This window comes from Fukomys damarensis, unplaced genomic scaffold (genome assembly GCF_012274545.1).
Source record: "Fukomys damarensis isolate Sample0158 unplaced genomic scaffold, DMR_v1.0_HiC HiC_scaffold_39, whole genome shotgun sequence".
Lineage (NCBI taxonomy): Eukaryota > Metazoa > Chordata > Mammalia > Rodentia > Bathyergidae > Fukomys > Fukomys damarensis.
In genome coordinates, this window is record NW_022900951.1 from 20,157,314 (window position 1) to 20,176,370 (window position 19,057).

The following is a 19,057-nucleotide window of genomic DNA, read 5'->3' on the forward strand; positions in this document are numbered from 1 at the left end:
CCTTAAATAGGGAGAGGTAGAAATCTAAAGTAAGAGATATCTTGATCATAACACATGTACTTTTGTTCAGTGTGTTATTTTTCTTTTACAAATTACTGCCTGTTGCAGAAAAAATGAGCCTCTCTGTGGTGTGCGTGCGCGCGCGCGTTGGGGTTGGGGTGAGGAGACAGCCAACAGGCAAAGTGAAAGTGTCATTTCAAAAATGTACTGATTGTGACAAATCAGCAGGACTGGAAAACAAAAGCTCTGTGCAGCTTATGTCGTACAAATAGGATTTAACCTATATTTGCCAATATTAAACAGTTGTAGGTCTTAGGATATTGGAAAAATTTCCTAAAATTCTCACTAAAACTTGGCAATAGGCAAATTTCCTGATTAGTCAATAGAAGAGAAAAGGGGAGTTTTAGTGGCTAAGAAATAGTACACTGTCAACATGGGTCGACTTTTAAAGTCTAAGTTAAATAGATCTTCTAATGGGAAATAATGGGTACCCTCTTTTTATTTCCACATACTGGTACGTTCCACAGTGTCACCTATACACTGGGCAGCTGTTCCTTCTTAACAACACTCTAAGCCCACAAAACTCCCACTTAGATAAAAGAACCAAGTTCTGCACTGTGCACCTCAGTTACAATGGATTACAAATTGCAGATACGGGAGAATGGAAGGTTGTGTGCAAACGCCAGCCTCCCCACAGGGAAGGGGTGTCATCGCCACCACCTGCCTTCTCCGCCCCGGGCTGACCCTAGGTGCAAAGTCAATCTGAGCACTGTTGCTCGGGTCACTTTGACTTGTAGATCCGGGGCCTTCCAGGGCACAGGGATTGTGGTGCCATTTCTCAACTTCCTGCCTTGCTTGCTACTCCTCCAGCTTATTCCTCTCTTCCCAGCCTGTAAGTGTGGGGATCCCACGAAACCCAGTTTTCTTTCTTATATATTTAGCTACTATTGTTCAAGACATACAAGTTTTTGACAAAATTACCTCTTTTTCTTAAACAGTGTCCTTCAGCCATTTTTTTTTCTTTTTCCATGCTGGGGATGGAACCCAGAGTCTTATGAATGCTAGGCAAGCTCTCTACTGCTGAGCTACACTCCCAACCCTCTTTATTTCTTAAAAATTATCACATAGCTGGGCTTGTTGTTAAAAAATTTATTTCTACCAATAAAATTAAGACATTAAAAATTATTTCAGATATTTTCTGTCTTGATAAATCAAGTCCGTTCACATTCACTCAAATGACTGGTTACTTTGATTTTATTCTTTCCATATTTTGTTTATGCTACACCATTTCACCCTTATGTTTCTTCTTTCCCCATTTCCTTATTTCTATTGCTTTTTAAAAGTTGTTATCCAGTCCATCTTTGCCCTGGCTAATTTTGAAGTTTCATTGTACCATTCACTCTCAGTCTGTCTCTGTCTCTCTCTCTCTCTCTCTGGGACTGAATGGATTGACCGCAGTGCCTTTGTACTTATCCATAGCCCTTTTTTTTTACTTACTTACTTTTTTTTGACTTATTTTCTTAATGGCAACTTATTATCATTTGGTATACATAATTAATTGCATATTTTGTTACCATTATTTGAAAGCAAGGCTCGAACTATTCTTTTTTCCTTTTTTCTTTGGAAGCAGGATCCTGCTATTTAGCCCAGACTGAATTTGGACTTGCAGCGATCCTCAAGCCTCAGTCTCTCCAGTGCTGCACCACCATGCCTGGCTTCCAACTATTCTTTCCCATGACAGTATATTTTAACTTGCATTCTCTACCTTAATAACATGACACTGGCAGACTGTTCTCTTGCCCCTTCCCTCTCCTTCCCTAATTGAAAACTTTAAAATGCTTTCTCTCTCTCTACTTCACCTCTATGCTTCCCATACGCTCACATTTTCGCAGGAATAATTTAGTTCTAGATTATTATTAAAATTGCCTTTGCAACAACTTCTTTGAAGAATACAGTACTTATTTAGTGCTCACATTATATCTTCTAAGATACTTATCAATTTATATTAAACCCCATATTACATATTTTTAGAAATATAACCATCATTTAATTTATACTTTAGTATTTGAGGCCTCTGTTTTTGTTTGGTTTTGCTTTTTTTTTTTTTGAGACAGGGTCTGTGTACTTCAGGCTGGCATGGAACTCATAGAGATCCTCCTGCCTCAGGCTCCTGAGTGCTGGGATTACAGGTATGCACTGCCACCTCAATCAGGTCATCTATTCTTCAATTGAATTATTTATTAAACATTTTTATAAAATAAATCATGTGGTTGTTAAAATTTTTAATTCTTAAAAAAATTTCTTAAAAACTCTTCAAATGCCCCCATCCCCGTCTCTTTTTGGTACTGGGGATTGAACTCCGGACCTTGCACTTGCGAGGCAGGTGGCAGCACCACTGAGCTAAATCCCAGGCCTAGATCCTCTTTTTTTAAAAAAATCCTGTCAGATGAAGTATTGGTTGAGTGTGAGATTCTTGGACCGTGATCCTTTCCTCTCAGGAGTCTCTAGATGTTATTTGAACATCATCTAACTTCTAGGACTTCCAATGTTGTATATAAAAAGTCCAATATTCACCTTATTTAAAAAAACAACTTTCTTACTGAAAGTTTACAATTCATTTTTTACTTTTGAGAGTTCAAAATTTGATCAAGGTATGTCTAAGTGTTTATCTGTCAGGCATTGTCATAGCAGTACTGCTAACAAACTACTACAAACATCTACAAATCTGTGTTATGCTTAACTCTAAGCTACAGGTTGTTTCTAGGCTTTACTTTCTCTTATTTTACTTTTTTCAGGTACCAGGGATTGAACTCAGGACCTTGCGCTTGTGACGTGGGCGCAGTGCCCCTGAGCTAAATCCCTGCCCATCTTATCTTATTCTTTAAATTTATAATTATTATATGTTGAAAGCTCAGTCCCCAAGGCAGCAGCATTCAGAGGTGAGGGCTTTGGTAAATGATTGGATCATGACCTCAAGAATGAATTCTTTTCATGCCGACCTGCACCAGATGAGCAGCGCCTTTCCCTCATGTGAACAAGCAGGCCCCCACCCCAACATGAGCAAGTGCAGGCTGAGCGGCACCTTTCTCTCCCACCAAGGCAAGTGGACCAGCAACGCCCCCTCCCCGCCCATGGGAACAAGTAAGCCTGAACTGTAGGCTTGGCTGTCCCAGATGAAAGGGCGCGACTACCTACCAATTCCAAGGTGGCTCTACCTTTTGCTTCCACATTACAGGAGGCAGTCAGCAGAGGTGAAGACAAAAAAGCCAAACTGGCCCTGGATGAGGAAAACGCCCAGGGAGAGAAGAGAGCAACCAGACCCCACAACTGTGGATATTAAGTCCAGCAGTGCGCGTAAATCCCCACCCTGCAACCTATATCCAGCAGAGACCAAAGGGCTGATCATGTTTCCCATCTACTAATGAAGCGAGGACACGCCTTGGCTTAGATGGTAAAACACAGTCTGGGGGGAATGGAGAGAAGGGCCTCAAGCGAAGGAAGGGCACCTCAAAACCCATGAGTGCTAAAGCTAGTCATAGAAAATTGTGACTGGCTGGATCCCGAGTCTGCAGATCGTGGAAAGAAACCACTCATTCAATAATAACAGGAATTTTTTATTTGACTCAATCTTTTTCTGATTTTTTTCTATTTTGTATGATTTTTTTTTTCTTTTTGGCACCGCGGATCGAACTCAGGACCTGTGCTTGCAAGGCAAGCGGCAGAACCACTGAGCTAAATCCCTGACCCTCTGTTTTGTATGATTTTTCTTTCCTTCACTGTGCTTTTTTTGGAGGGGTTGGGTTTTTTTCTACCTCCCCCCTCACTTTTAGTTTAGTTTTTCTCCTTTTCCCCTTTCAACTTTTTTCTTATCATTCATTTCTTGTTTTTCTTTTTAAATTTTCTTGTTCATTCTCTCCTGTGACTGTTTTCTATCACTATTAATTTACTTTTACTTTTCAATTGGACCCCATTTCACTTTTATCTATTCCTTACATATCACATTGATCAATTTTTTTCAAGGTTTGCTTTATTCTCCAGTTCTCCACTCCTTCTACCTTTGTAAGTATAACTACTATGCTTTATATTATTATAAATATTATAACTATATATATTATTATTATAAATGGGAAAGCTTTATTGTAAAGATTCCCATTGTGGCAAATGATGACACAGCCTCCTCTTGAGCTGGGCATGTACTAAGTTTTATTAATATCTAGATAGATAGTTCACTTCATGCTACTGCTGTTGAATACAGTTCTATTGTTAGTAGAAGTAAAGTTGTTTCATTTAGTAGATATTTACTGTAGGTCAATAGCTGGTCAATATTTGTCTTGGTGTTCATACTATAATTATAGATCTCTTTTCTATGGACAAGTATGGTACTTTATTGGTCTTTTTTTGTCAATATTCAGTTTATATTTCATGCTATAATTGATGTTGATTTTATTACTATAGCCAAGGTGACATAGTTGTTGCTATTAATTGGTTTTCTTGGGATGCTAATAACTGGATTGCTATGGGGTCATTAACAATACAATGGGCCATTCTAGAAAACTGGGTACTTGGCCAAATACACTGCAGCCTCCCATCTCAAGTAAATGGAGATGGTTGGATCCTGGGACAGAGGTAGAGGTCAATAGTTAGCAATATGCCCAGAGGAAACCATTGAAAAGTAGATATCAACTAAGCAGGTTTCCATATTAGAAACAAATCTTTCCACCACAATCAACCCACAACCCTCAAAACACACACACACACACACACACACACACACACACACACACACACACTCCCCAAACCAAAAAATAGAAACATGAGAAGACAAGCCAACAAAATGCTTTCAAAACTCCCAACTCCCCTAAAACTGATCCATGGGTCATCAAAGGGGAAGAAATTAAAAGCCATACACCTGAATTATTCAAATGATATCAGGAGGGATAACAAAACAGATGCCTTATTGGAAGCATTTAACAAGTTCATGGAAGATATAAGTAAAAAGATATTGGGCCAAATAAACAAAATGATCAACGAGTCTACAGAACACAAAAATAAAAGGATAGAAAAGCTAAACAAAATGATACAAAAATGGGATTATAGGCATGCACTACCATGCTGGGATAATGACAATTTTTATTCTGGAATAATTTTTAAAGGAACTTTATATAGTGAACAGATCTCAGAGATACAGATGTTGTCTCCCTAAGGTGCTAAGGGCAAATGTATTTGTTGACCAGTATAATTAAGATAATGTCATCTGGGCACAGTGGCGCACACCTGTAATCCTAGCACTTCAAAGGCTGAAGATTGAGAGTTTGAGGCCAGCCTGGTCCACATAGTGAGACCATCTCAAACAAAACAAAACACAAAACAATATGTCTCCCTTGAGTGCCCAGCTGGACAGCTTTGCTTGTAGCCTAAACTCTGTTTCTTTGGCTACAACATATCTACATACAGTAGATGTGCAGCATCCATGTGGGCCCACTTCTTTGCCACCCCCACAGGACTTGAGGGATGAAGGAACCAATACAAACCTGAGGCTCATGCTGCCTGCTGCGCTATGAGTAGTAATGTCCTTTGTCTTTGACCCACTGTTGTGTTTTCTGCCAGAATCCATGAATCTGTGTGCAGGCTAACTTGTAAACTCCCAGACACTTTGCTCTTCTTCTTTTTTTCTTTTTTTTTTTGTACCAGAGATCGAACTCAGGTCCTTGTGCTTGCAAGGCAGGTGGTGGAACCACTAAGCTAAATCCCCGGCCCCACTTTGCTCTTCTTGACAAAGCCCATTAGAAGTTATGTGTCCTCCATTCAGGGCCAGGAAGCCACTAGTTCCATAGCTAAGTTCCCTACCCCAGTAGTAGTAGTAGTAGCTCAGTTCCTTACCCCACTCCAGTCCCAGCTGACTTGGGTTCCAAGCAACCCAGGATGAGGTCATTTGGGATAATTCTGCTTATTTCAGTAGGATGGATAACAGGCAACTTGTGGAGTGTTCCGTGGCCCCTGATCTCTATATTGAGGTAGCCTTAATCTATGGAGGCCTTTTCAAAATATTTTTCTATGGAGACAACTTTATAAATGTTATCTTAGCCCTAGTTTTTCCCTACACCAACACTCTATAAGCTTCAGTTTAGTAGTTGACAATGAATTCTGGAGCCAGACAACCTAGATTCAAATCCTGGCCCTTCTATTAACTAGAATGTATGGCCTTGGACAAATTATACTGATGTCTCCATTTCCTTATTTGAAAATGGAATTACCCACACCAACCGAGAGTATGCTGAGGATTAATTGGCTAATATATGCCTTGTAAGCAACTCCTTTCTAAGCTGTTGTGGTAGCAATTCACTAATTTTGCCTCTATGTACAAATCTGAGCCAACTTCATCATCACCTGTATGCTTGCTCTTACACATGTACTGTTGGGAGTGAGTGATGCTTACAACCTTTTACTTCTGTTTCCCCGGAAGGAGCTTTCATTAGAACAACAGTTCTAGGGTTCAGGAACACTTCCAGGGGACCCATGAACTTAATATGGAAATAAATGTTACCTCATATTCTCTGACCTCTAACTAAAATGTAGTATTTCCTAAAGGTATGAATATATACACCAAACCACAGTAGTATTAACACTATCTATGAATTTGTGGTGAATAGCAATTGCAGATGTTTTCGTGTGACATTTCACTTGCTGCAGATATCTCAAAATATCATTTATGCCAATCACTACTTCAAAATTAGGCTAGTTATCAGCCCCACTGAAGTATATATTTTTTATTTTTATTTTTTTTGAGACAGGGTCTTGCTTTGTAGTTCAGGCTGGCTCTGAACTCACTATGTAGTCCAGGCTGGCCTTGAACTCATGATGATCTTCCTGCCTCAGCCTCCCAAGTGCTGGGATTATAGGTATGTGCCACCACACTCAACATGTATTCTTATCATAAATGTATTTACTCATACTTTTTTTTTTTGGTACTGGGGATCAAACTCGGGTCCTTGGGGCCAGAAACACTGAACTAAATCCCCAGCCCATATTTACTCATACTTTTGAGGTTAAACTAGTTATTAATTAGTCCCACTGCCAAATCTTATTACTTAACGCATTCATAAAGAAGCACACATATTTTTAGAGCCAAGAGTGGTGAGGCATGCCGTAATCCCAGCACTTGGGAGGCTGAGGCAGAAGAACCACAAGTTCAAGGCTAGCCTTGGTTATGGAGTGAAATTTTATGTTAAAAACCTGCATTTTTTAATCATCATAAATGTATTTACTCATACTTTTAGGTTTGTGAGTGTAACTAGCTTCCTTTGTAATGCAATTATTTTATTTTATGTAGTTAAAACATACCTGCATTTTGTAATCATCATAAATGTATTTACTCATACTTTTAGTTTTGTGAGTGTAACTAGCTTCCTTTGTAATGCAATTATTTTATTTTATGTAGTTAAAACATTACCTTGAACCGGGAGTGCTGGCACACACTTATAATCCCAGTACTCTGGGAGGCTGATGCAGGAGGAATGAAAATTCAAGCCCAGCCCAGGCAATTTAGCAACTTCATAGTCAGCAGAGGCAGACTCATGTACTTGTATCTAGTCTATATCCAGACATTCAAAGCTGTGGTTTGAATGTATCAAAATTAAAAAAATAATAAAATGTGAGGTGGTCAGGGGATGTAGCTCAGTGGGAAGGCCCTGGGTTCAAACTCCAGCACCTAAAAAAAATTATTTTGAGAAAGATCCCACCAAATGCCCAACAGGCCTATTGGCCTGGGGTTAAGAAGCTCTTCATTAAAGTAAAATTGTAGCCTTGACTGTAGCCAATTCTTTGCACTGGGAAGGCCAGACCCTTAGGTGGTATCTGCAGTTTTCCTGCCCTCCCTGTGAAAGAGTCTTTCTAGTACCAAGATGCAGTATTAAGAAAACAGATCTAAACTATGTTGTCATTGAGTATGTGATTGCTTATAAAGGAAAAAATGTATGTCCAGCTGTTTGACTGCTGAATCTCTATTTCAGCTGGTTTCAAAATATGGCAGAGATGTCACTTACTAGCTCCCCTCAAACTCTAATGCATAGTTAAGTGACAGACCATTATTTTCTCTATTAGACATGGAGTCTCCGCAGCCATTTGGTGAGCCCACGGGGACAGGCCTGCGTCTCATCCTCAGTGAAGCAGTGAAGAGGGAGGTGTAGGAAAGAACACAGTGTCTGACCCCAGGAAGCTTGGGTCCAAATCTGGGCTCTGACCCTTTACAGCTGGGTGACCTTGAGCAAATTACTTAGGCTCCTACCTCTTCATTTCCTCTTCTTTAGTTGTACGCGATTCTTGCAAAGGTTAAGTGAAAGCACGTGAGGTTACTGGGCCAGTATCTAGCATGTAGTGAGAACAAGGGCAGGGGGGTATATTTTACAACACTGGTGTTTTTCAAACACAAGTAAAGCATCTGAGTACATTTTTTTCCCTTGCAGATAAAATATTGAAATCCTGGAGATGATGGAATATTTTATTAGATTTTACCTGAAACATTATTAAGACTCTGTCAAGACATTACTCTCCCTCACCAACAAGAATAAACTCAGCTTTCTCTAACATGTTGCACAGTGACATTTTGGGGAGCCAGAATGCAACAAAGACAAAAATAACTATAATGCTGTTGTTGGGAGGTGGAAGAAATAGGAATGGGACCCCAAAGAGCAACTGTGCAGTAAGGAAACTAAAATACTTCTGTTACTTTGGAAAAAAAAAATAAGGGTTTCTTAGTAGGGCTGGGCATTTCTCCCCAAACAGAAATCTAAGATGAAATGATAGTTTCTTAAACTTACAAATAAGTACAAATTTCAGGTTGGGCAATGCTTTCGCCTTGTAATCTTATTTCCATGATCTGTGTCCTGACCTCTGACTCATGGTAAAATGAGAAGCCCCTAAAATATCGATTCTTTTTCTATTTCTGGTGCTTTCTATTGTGCACTCAACCTTATATAGGTAACATTCACCTTTTACTGAGATTCATATTGCAAATCTGGCTTAAATTGCTGAAGGATAAAATTAGATGAAGTTTGAATAAGATCTCTAGATTCTAAAGTGGCATTTTTACGTTTCTTTGGTGTCTGCCTCTCTTCCATCTCACCTAGGCCCTGAAACAGTATGAGCTTTGTGAAAAATCCCCCTTACATAGTTTAAAAAAATAAATGCATTCTTTGGGATTATATTTCAAGGCCAGAACACTTTGTTCTTCATCACTATGGCGGTAGCATCAGATTATCAACTCTGCTAAAGATCACTGGAAGGCAATGAATAAAGTCTCACAAATGGTAATCTGAAATAAATTTATTTGCCTGGCCAGAAGGGAGAGCCACATCACTCAAGCACAAATTCTGTTATCTAGCACTTGAAAGGATCAAATAAGGAGGAAACACATTAAATAGGGCAATGCTGTGCATGTCAAATCTCTGCTTGGATAAGGCCTAGCATACATTCTTCTTTATAACTGCTCATGGGACAGGTTTCCTTCTTTAAAATGCAGGCACCATTCTCAAGGATATCCAGGATGCTCTTCACAGCTTCACTGTCACTCAAATGGCAAATGTGACATGTTTTCTAAAAGTTGGCTGAGTTGTTCTTGAGCAGCATTGGTAGACATTAGAATATACAGGCTATTACAGTCAAACTCATTGGCTGCCTAATCCTTAACTAATCTCTTTCAGAACTACCAGAGCAAATTTCCTTGTTAGGGCAAAAAGCAGAGAAACATACATGTTTACACAGAAAAGGATATTTTATGTAGACACATTGCCACGCAAAGTTGTAACAGAACAAAAATATAAGAGATACTAAAATAATACATGAATAACGGCATTGTTCACAATAGCCAAGTGGTGGAAATAACCCAACTGTTAAAGAATGGAAGAATGGGTAAACAAAGTTATGCTATAGAGAGACAATGAAATATTACTGCGGCAAAAGGAATTAAGCACTAACATATATTAAAACATTAATGAACCTTGAAAACATTATGCCAAATGAAAGAAAGAGCCCAGACTCAGACTGCACTATGGTATAACTTCATCGCTAGGAAATACCGAGAACAGTGCAGTTCCTGGAGACAGAGAAAAATCAGTGGTTGCCAGAGGCAGGTGGTAGACAGGAGCACTGCTGAGTGCCTAATGGGTCCAGGGATTTTTTCTGTAGAGCTGAAAATGTTAGGGAAACACATAGAGCTGGTGGCTGCACAATATTGAGAATGTGCTAAATGTCAGAGAACGGTACCTGAAAATGGTTAAATGCTTCTGGCATGAATTATACCTCAATTTTTAACAAGGAAAAAGTGAAAAAGAGGCCAGAAAAGTTCACGTGTCTTTGAGTCCCACTGAAACAAGAAAAAAAGAAAAGTGGAGACGAAGCAGCAGGGACTGCTGAACAACTGATGAAGAAACAAAGGGAAAGGCATGGGAAGAAAAAGGAGGAGGAGATTCCACTTAATCTAACAAGGCTACAGGCATTAGAAAAACAAATGAAAACAGGTCACCAAATGTTTCTTTTGCCTTTTTGAAATTAACCTAGGTTGTTTTGTTTTGGTGGTGTTCTGCTTGAGGTTGGACCCAGCACCTCTGCCCTGAGTTACATCTCCAGCCCTTTTTAATTCCCTATTTCGGGCAGGGTCTTGCTACACTGTTAGGGTGCCCATGCTGGGCCCAAATTTGTGAGGACTGGGATTACAGACACGAGTCACCATGCCCTGCTCTAACCTACTGTTCTAAAAAGAGGTAAGTGGCTTTATAAAGAGGGGGACAGGGCATCAGAGAAGAGCCTTTTCCAGGCCAACCACAGGGTCTGGAGGAGGACAGATGTGCTCTGGGGTCGGGGAGGGAGAGCAATGAGTGCAGGGGAGACCCAGGAAGGTCCGGGGACTGTCACACTGGCACATCTGCTAACAAATGCACCCCACAGGTGTGCGTGTCTCTGGTGTACTCAACCTCAGTGTGACCTTCATTTCTTGTGGATTCTTTTGCTTTTTCAAACTAGGTGTGTAGTAAGTAATTACAATTCATACCTTGCACACAAACCTTTCAAAGGGGACACATGCATACCAACTATGTTGTCCTCAAACATGGTTCCCCAGCTCATAGGTATGTACTCTACAGGAAAACTAGTTTCTAAAAAGCGATCATTTTCCTGTCACGTGGGATGAACCCCGAGGACATCACGCTAAGTGACATAAACCCATCTCCACATGATGAGCACTGTCAGGATTTCATTCTGTGACCTGCCCAGCATTCTCAAATTCATGGAGACAGGAGGCAGAATGAATGCAGGCTGCCAGGGGCCGAGGGACAGGAAATGGGGAGCTGGTGTCTAACGGGTGCAGAGATGGGATCTGTAAGACGCAAAACTCCTACAGCTGTGCTGCACAACCGTGAGAAAGGGCTGAATACTACTGAATGGTGCCCTTAAAATGGTGAAGAGAGTCAATTTTGTGTTATATTTTATAATCAAAATCTTAAAACTAGCTCATCTTGCTCAAACATTAACCAGATGTTTATTCTTATTGTTGTTTTATTGTACAGAGAAATTATATGTTTCAAGAGTTTAAAATGAACGTAGTTTGGGTTTGAGCACACATTAAAATGATACAGCAAAAGTATGTCAGCAACAGCAAAAGGAATAACTTCAGCAAGACCATCATGGTTTATTAAATGCATTCCCTGTTTCTATGTAAAAATTATGGAACTGTGCTGTGATATAAAGTTTATGCTTTAAAATGTAAAATAGTGACACATCAAACACTTGAATCTTATTTATGTCTATGTTTGAATTTTTTTATGCCTGAATTTTTTTAAAAACAGGAAAACTAAACTAAGATTCAGGACTTTGGGGTGGGTGGCAGGTCTTTGTTGGTGCTATCTTTGTCTTGGTGGGCTGTGTGGTCATGTTGGGGGATGCTAATGGTCTGAGTGCTTCTTGTCGCCACAGACACTGGACACTGCCAGTATTTCACCTGGTGACTCTGCACCTGCCCATGTGCCTGCACCTGTTGCTGCAGAGCAGGAGGGGCCTGGAATCCCTGAGGAGTAGGGCTCTGCCTAGGTCTTTGCTGGCCAGAGCCACGCTGACCTAACACAGCTGCCTGGGGTTTCTGAAAATGCCCTTCTCCAGAAAGGTTGATCACAACATTTTGCTGAGCTGGCAAGGTCCGCTGCCGACTGCTTGGACGTTTGGCAGAAGCCTGTGGGCCATGCTGTGGTGGAACAGAAGTTGTGGGTTGCTGAAGCTGTTGTTGTGGAATCAGCTGAAACACCTGAGGATGCTGTGGGGGTGGGGGATGGGCTTGGGGAAGGAGTTGCAGTTGCAGCTGCTGGATCTGTGTCTGTGTCTGAGCCTGGGGCTGGGGCTGGGTGCTCAAAATGATGGAACCAGGTGAAAGTTGGAGTATAGTTAAGGGCATGAGACCAGAAGGGTTATGTAAAGTGATTTGCATACCTGGCTGAGAGGGTGGCTGTGTCCCACTTAACCCTGAATTGGGGCGCTGCCTTTCTGAGGGCTGAAGGCCACTGGGCTGGGTTACCCTAGCACCTGGGGCATCAGTGGGACTGCTCAGCACGGAATGTGAAGCACTCACCAAACCCTGGCTTCCCCGTGCTGGGCCCACCACATGGATGATCTTCAGGCTAGTGGAGCTGGTTCGGTTCTTGGTCACCGCTGTGTTTTGTGAATGGCTTGCAGAGGGCTGGGCCTGAGGAGGAAGTGAGCTATCTCCTTTGATATACACAGGACACTTCTGAGAAACTTTGCGTGGCTTGGGAGCAGGAGCAAGAGGAGGGAGCTTCCGGGAGCTGTAGGCTCGTCGTGCGGCGGGATCTTGACCTGAAAAACTCTGTCCTGAGGTGGAGGTAGATGTGACCCATGGAGCTCCTGAATTGACTGCATTTCCGGATACTGAAGGCTCTGATGACACTGAGGTCATAGGCTGTCTTGGCTTTGCCTGTGGAGAGGGTTGACTGACACTGGCTGAGATACTGGGGCCTGATGCCATCTCGCCTGCATATTCAGCTGTGCTCTTGACAGATGCCTGGCATGTGCTGACTTCCATTCCAGCATCAGTCTTTGATTTAGGCTGGAGACCGCCTGATTGGTCACCTGTGGAGGCGTGTGGGGCCTGTCTCAGCCTCTTGAGTAGGGGATAATTTGGTGGATCTACGATATCACACCAAAGTGGATCATTATTGGACATCAGGATGTCTCGCTTTGTTTCCCATAGGTGACTCTCAGCTTCATAGTCAAATACAAAGTCATTTTCTATCACAGGAGATGAGCAGAATGTTGGTGATGCATTACCAGGTTGGTTTCCTGTGGCATATTTGTCCACATCAATTTCAGAAGGCAAGTTCAGGTCACAGGGTCTCTGTTTCCATTTGTCTACATAGTTCTGTGTTGTGATCTTCAGGTCCTCTTCTTGACTAGATTTCTTTTCTTTTCTTTTTTCGCAAGCAGTTAGTACTCTAGAGTCAGGGTGAGAAGTAGATGAAAATGACTCCTCCTGTAGGCTCACGGAAGGCCAGGAATGCCTCTTGAAGGACTGTACCATTGGTGCAGCATTCATCGTCTGCATATTAAACAGCAGTCTGTCGGCAGTGCAGGCTACTGCCACAGAAGGGTCCAGACACAGTGGTTCTGCTGTAGCCAGGATCAGTTGGCTCTCAAGGGTGAGCTTGTCTTGCTGTGTCCATGGAGGGTTGTCACTTGCGATGGCCTCTACATCACACACTAAGGTCTGCATCGTCGGACGTAAGAGAATATGCCTACTTTTGTACACAGGAGAGTCCAGGCCCCCACACTGCCTGTAGTCTCGGATTTCTGCTATGACGCAGCCACTGTGGAAAAGGTTCATCTGAGAGGTGCTCAGGAGGTCGAGCAGAACAGGAGGTAACTGTTGTGCATCCAAGTACTCCAACAGTTTACTTTCTCCATAGGGCAGCGAAATGGTCTCTGAAAAGGACCCACTTTTGTCATCCAGCATCACAGAATAGCCCTTATCTCCGGGGTACAGGCTGAACACTAGGCACGGCAACGACTCTCTGCTAACCAGCTTCTCTAGCAGGTTGGAGCTGGTTGTGAGTTCCTCGGGGTCCTCGGGCTCTCTGCCACATTCTTCCACATAAATGTCATAAAGCTTTTCATGGAGAGACTTCTCCTCGCCCGAAGGGGCTCTCCTTTCCGGGGGTCTCTGCCGGGCCCTCGCAATGACCTCCTCTGCACGGTCAAGGGCTTGCTCTAACCCTCGCTGCATCGTGACGTACCCAGGCCCTGCGAGAAGAGAACAGCGGTGGAGCCCGCGTCACGCCAGGCGGAAAGCACCTCTGTACTCCTACAAGTGGCCCCGCAAATCTCTACCACCCCGGCCCGAGAACAAGCAGCCTTACACCACTGTGCTGCCCGAGACACCCGCCCTCAGCCCCAAGGAAGCACTGTACAAAATTCTGAAAATTCCGTACCTGTCAGCGGGAAGGGCCTCACTCACTCACGCGAGTCAGAGTCAGTGCCGTGGACGACGACTACAGGAGGAGGCCGACGTCGACGACGTGACCTCCGGGATTTTGGTTGCTGCACATGCGCACTGCGTACTCTCCCCCGCCCACGTGCCCAGCTTCAGGCTCGTGCCGCGCGGTGACCACGTGAGTGCACCAGGCCTCTGCCTCCACTTCCGGTCTGGTGCCCTGCGCCCACCGGACGCGTGCGCGTCTCTTTTACGTGGAACTTTCAAACCGTGCACGTGCAAGCACCGGTAACCCATGAAAACAGGGTGTACGCTGAGACACTTTCAAGATTCAACCAGTTTTGCGGGAAGGCCATTGCCAGCAACCTCCTGGAAGCTCGCGGCTGGTCTGAGTGCGAGAGTCAAAGAATTGCTCCCTTGAGAATCTCTCGTCCCCACCTTAGGGCTGCTTCGGTAGCAGCCCCCATTCAGCACGCCTGCATGACACAGAGTTGGTATCGCTTACATCCGTGGAGATGACACATATTTGGTGCAAGCATCAGGAGTTTTCATGTTCTCCAGTGAGCATCTGCCTAAGGGTTTTCGTGTCACGTACGCTTGTCGTTGTCCTCTTTAAAAAACAAACAAACAAGCAAACAAGCAAACCATCAGTGCGACGGAGTTATGCCTGAATATTGGATTCCATTCTGGCATATTGGTGCACGCATATAACATACTTGCATCGCCCCTCCTCCTGCCCCCAATCTCCTTCATAGGGCCTAATAGTCTCCCTCTACTTTCAATAACATCACCTTCTTACACATAACCACTTACCTTGCGTTTCTCTATGTATTAAACAGAGGGCAGGGCCAGGGATTTAGCTCAGTGGCACCGTGCCTGCCTCCCAAGTGCAGGACCTGAGTTCCATCACCCGTGTCAACAAAAAAGGCGGGGGAGGGCATTTAATATAGTTTGAAGACACTCTGTTGGATCACTGTTTTCTATGAATCACAGATCAGGGCGGTAGAGGCACTCACCCACTTTTCCTAAAATGTTGATGTGCATCTGAGAGAGAGAAGGACGACTATTCCAGGTGATGACGCTAAATTTTCAGTGATTGACCCGTACACTATACCAGTGGTCCTACTGGTGGATTTGGCGCGGTACCACTGAGTCTTTGATTATTTATGGGGCATTGTATTCCAGTACCTTTCGCGTCTTGAAATCTGCCAGGCATTTCGGACAGGTGTTTCAAAGACTCAAAACCTGCTCACCACCCTACAACTTCGGCACTCTGGGACCCTGAGGCAGGAGGATGGCAACTTGGATCCCAACTTAGATGCTAAAGAAAGTCTGTGTCGAAATTAAAAGTAGAATCAGTGGCAACGGCTGAGTTTAAGGATCCTGAGTTCAATCCCCAGCAGCACGACTAGGGAAAAAACCCAAAGCTAATATTTTCGTCTAGATAAAGTGATTATACGATATCCCTAATTAGGTGTCAGTGATGAGAAGAATCCAAGATAAACTGGTGAAACTCCAGAATTACAGACCATTTTAAAATGAGAGTGTTTTTTAACCAAAGGTGACTGTGATTGTTCCATAAGGCAGTACACTCATTACATCCAGTCGGACTGAAAGCTCCTGGGCCATGAGATTCTTCATCAAGACCCGCCTCATTCGGGATCAGACCAGAATGGCTTTTTACTATCATGACTGTCTCTGTTGGCCAATGGACACTTCTGGAGCACCTCGAGGGGCTTGGAAATAGTCTAGTTTCTTTTCCTTTAAGCATCCTTCCCTCCCTCTCTCTCTTAATTTCCGGGGCCTGAATGTGGGCTAAGTAGAAGAACTGCATAAATAAGTCACATTTTACCTTCTGTGCACTTTGTTGCCTTGAAGCCTGCCAGTCTGGGGTGGGGCAGGTCAGAGAGCCACTTCAGAGGCTGCTGTGTGATCGTGAGCATGATCCAAATGCTGCCCCTTAGCTGCCACCCCAGGGCACGTGTCCCTTAGCAGAAGGTCCCTTGCTGCCCTGACTGTGTCTCAGCTTGGATCTCTCTAGAAACACCCCCGAGAAGAGGATCTGGTTTGTGCGCAAGTGGTTTGACTGGGAGCCAAACCCAAGAAGCGCTGGTGAGAGCTGAGCCAGGGTCGGTAAAGGAGGCAACAGGAAGGCCTTTTGGTGAGCAGAGGACAGCTGTGGAGCCCTGGTCTGTGCTGGGGACTGTGGGCAGCAGTAGGGGAAGTGGCTCGCGTGGTCCTCTCCTGGAGGCAAGGAAGCTGGGGCATTTGCTCCTGCACTTCTCTCTCTCCTGGCTTGGCCGTCCTGGGAGCAGCATTCCCGGACACCTGTGCTTGCCATGCACAGTGCCGCCCTTACTTTGTGGCTTGAGGATGGCCTCAGACAGACTTGCAAGGGCTGGAGGTAAGGCTCAGTCTGTGTGGGCAGAATGACAAGTACCAGGGGAGATGGGCAGGGTCCTGGCAGCATTTGCTGCATCTAGAACTGAAGATAAGTGGGAGGAGTCAGCTATTCATTCTTTTATTTTTATTTTATTTTTTCTGCTACTGGGGATTGAACTCAGGACCTTGCCACCAAGTGTGGTGCTGCTGAGCTACCTCCCCAGTGTGCAGCCATTCATTTTTTAAAATTATGTTTATTAGTATATTTTAGGTATACAGTACAGTTATATATTCATCATTGGGATCTTGTACCTTTACATGACGTATCTTGGTTCTTATTTTTTCCCCATACCATTGCCCTCCTTTCACCCCTTCCACCCTTTCCTATTTATAAAGACTTTTTTCCATTTTTTTCCATTTCTCATATTTTTTCTTGCAGCCATTCATTCTTAAAGAAGTAGCTAATGTGTATGTGGTACATTTGTGCCTGAAAAGAAGTGAGATGTAGTCTGTCCAAGTGAAATGAGCAGTTTCTTGTAAGTTGTTGTCCAGCTGTTAGAGCCAAGGGCTCCCAAATGGGGTGTGGTACCTCCTTATTCTGCAGTGGACACAGGAAAGGCAGTACGAGCTGCTGTTACACTGGAGGAGACGATAATCGTGTGTGTGTATGCATGTATGTTTCAGCATACATTAGCTGATCTGTTCGTGCTTCTCATAGTTCACTCATCTTCTTAAGTGAAGCTGTTTAATTCCCTCATTTTCCCACAGAGGACTTAAAAGAATTACTCTACTGAGCCAGGCATGGTGGCGCACACCTGTAATCCCAGCACTCTGGAGGCTGAGCCAGGAGGATCACTGTGAGTTCGAGACCATCCTGGACTACGTAGTGAGTTCTAGGTCAGTCTCAACTACATAGTGAGACCCTGTCTCAAAAAACTAAAAAAAAAAAAAAATTACTCTTGAGGGCCAGGGATTTAGCTCAGTGGTACCTGCCTCATAAGTACAGGGTCCTGAGTTTGATTCCCGGGATAAAAAAATTACTCTTGTGCACACGTGGGTCTTTTCAACCCTTTTAGCACATTCATGAGCATGCAGGTAGATTTTAATAATTCCACCCTCAGTCTACCTCTACAGCAGCTCTGGAGAGACTGAAAAATCTCATGGTCCTGCTAAGATTTTCTCAAGGAATAGGAGAATTCATTGAATGCAGAATAATTGATCTAATTTTCAATGAGCATACTACCTTGTTATTTACCCATTGATATCTAGGTCTAGGTCTTTGACAGTCTCTTCTGTTGCTGTTACTTAGAAGGACCAGGCAAGAAACAGTGTGTGCAGACTAGGGAAGCTGAAGAGTCATTGGTCTTACTCTAGGTTAACCCTCTATTATTGCCGAGAGATCTAATATATTTCTCTTGTAACCATTTTCCCACTCTGGTGAAGGAAATCCTAGGGCATGATGTAGTTCTGTAAGAGTGAGGGAAGATCACTTTCCATAGCCTGTTACACCATTCAGTCTTTCTCCATCTGCTAAATTCTGTTTATTGGACCTCAGAGCTTCTCAGAGCCTATAACCAGTGCACTGCATATTAATCATCCTCCTTTTATCCACCTTTTCCTTTTCCAAAACCTGCCTCTCCCTTTCTTTCCCCAAATTGTCCATCTTTTACCATTTTACTGAATAATAAATTAAATTGGATTTTATTCTGGTTGTGTTTTATTAAGACTTTCCTTTTACTTCCTGAGGTAAGTAGCCATACCGTATGCCAGGGTTTTTCATCCTCTGCATTGTTCATATGTGTTATGGGGGCTTTCCTGTGCACTGCAGGGTGTTTAATAGCATCCCTGGGATCTATTCACTAGTCACCTACATTTTATGACAACCAAAAATATCTCCAGACCTTGCCAACTGTTGGGGTGGGGGCAACATAATCCCTGGCTCTAAACCATCACCCTATTGTGTTACAGAACCAGGTTTGAAAAATGAAACATCAATCCCCAAGCCACAGCATATTTTCCACCTCAGTTTGTATAATTATTTGAATGATAACATGTGTTTTTCTATTTTATTTTTATTGCAATTCCTGTTATGGTTGGCCCTGAATTATCTTGGCAATGCTCTAAACCTATCATTGTTCCTAAGAGAGATGCAAACAAAATCATCATCTATCTATCTATCTATCTATCTAT

The 19,057-nt window shown here is 43.1% G+C and overlaps 1 protein-coding gene across 2 annotated transcripts in view; it reads right to left on the reverse strand.

The window, feature by feature from the left end:
- Positions 1 to 10,864: 10,864 nt before the first annotated feature.
- Positions 10,865 to 19,057, reverse strand: part of LOC104850297 (transcription factor SPT20 homolog) — a 15,740-nt gene continuing 7,547 nt past the window's right edge. For both annotated transcript variants that reach the window (XM_033760557.1, XM_033760556.1), the window contains 2 exons: positions 14,484 to 15,095; positions 10,865 to 14,295 (listed from right to left, as the gene is read on the reverse strand). In XM_033760557.1, the coding sequence (XP_033616448.1) occupies positions 11,855 to 14,278 (2,424 nt within the window). In that variant the 5' untranslated portion in view covers positions 14,279 to 14,295; positions 14,484 to 15,095 and the 3' untranslated portion in view covers positions 10,865 to 11,854. The remainder of the gene's footprint in view (positions 14,296 to 14,483; positions 15,096 to 19,057) is intronic.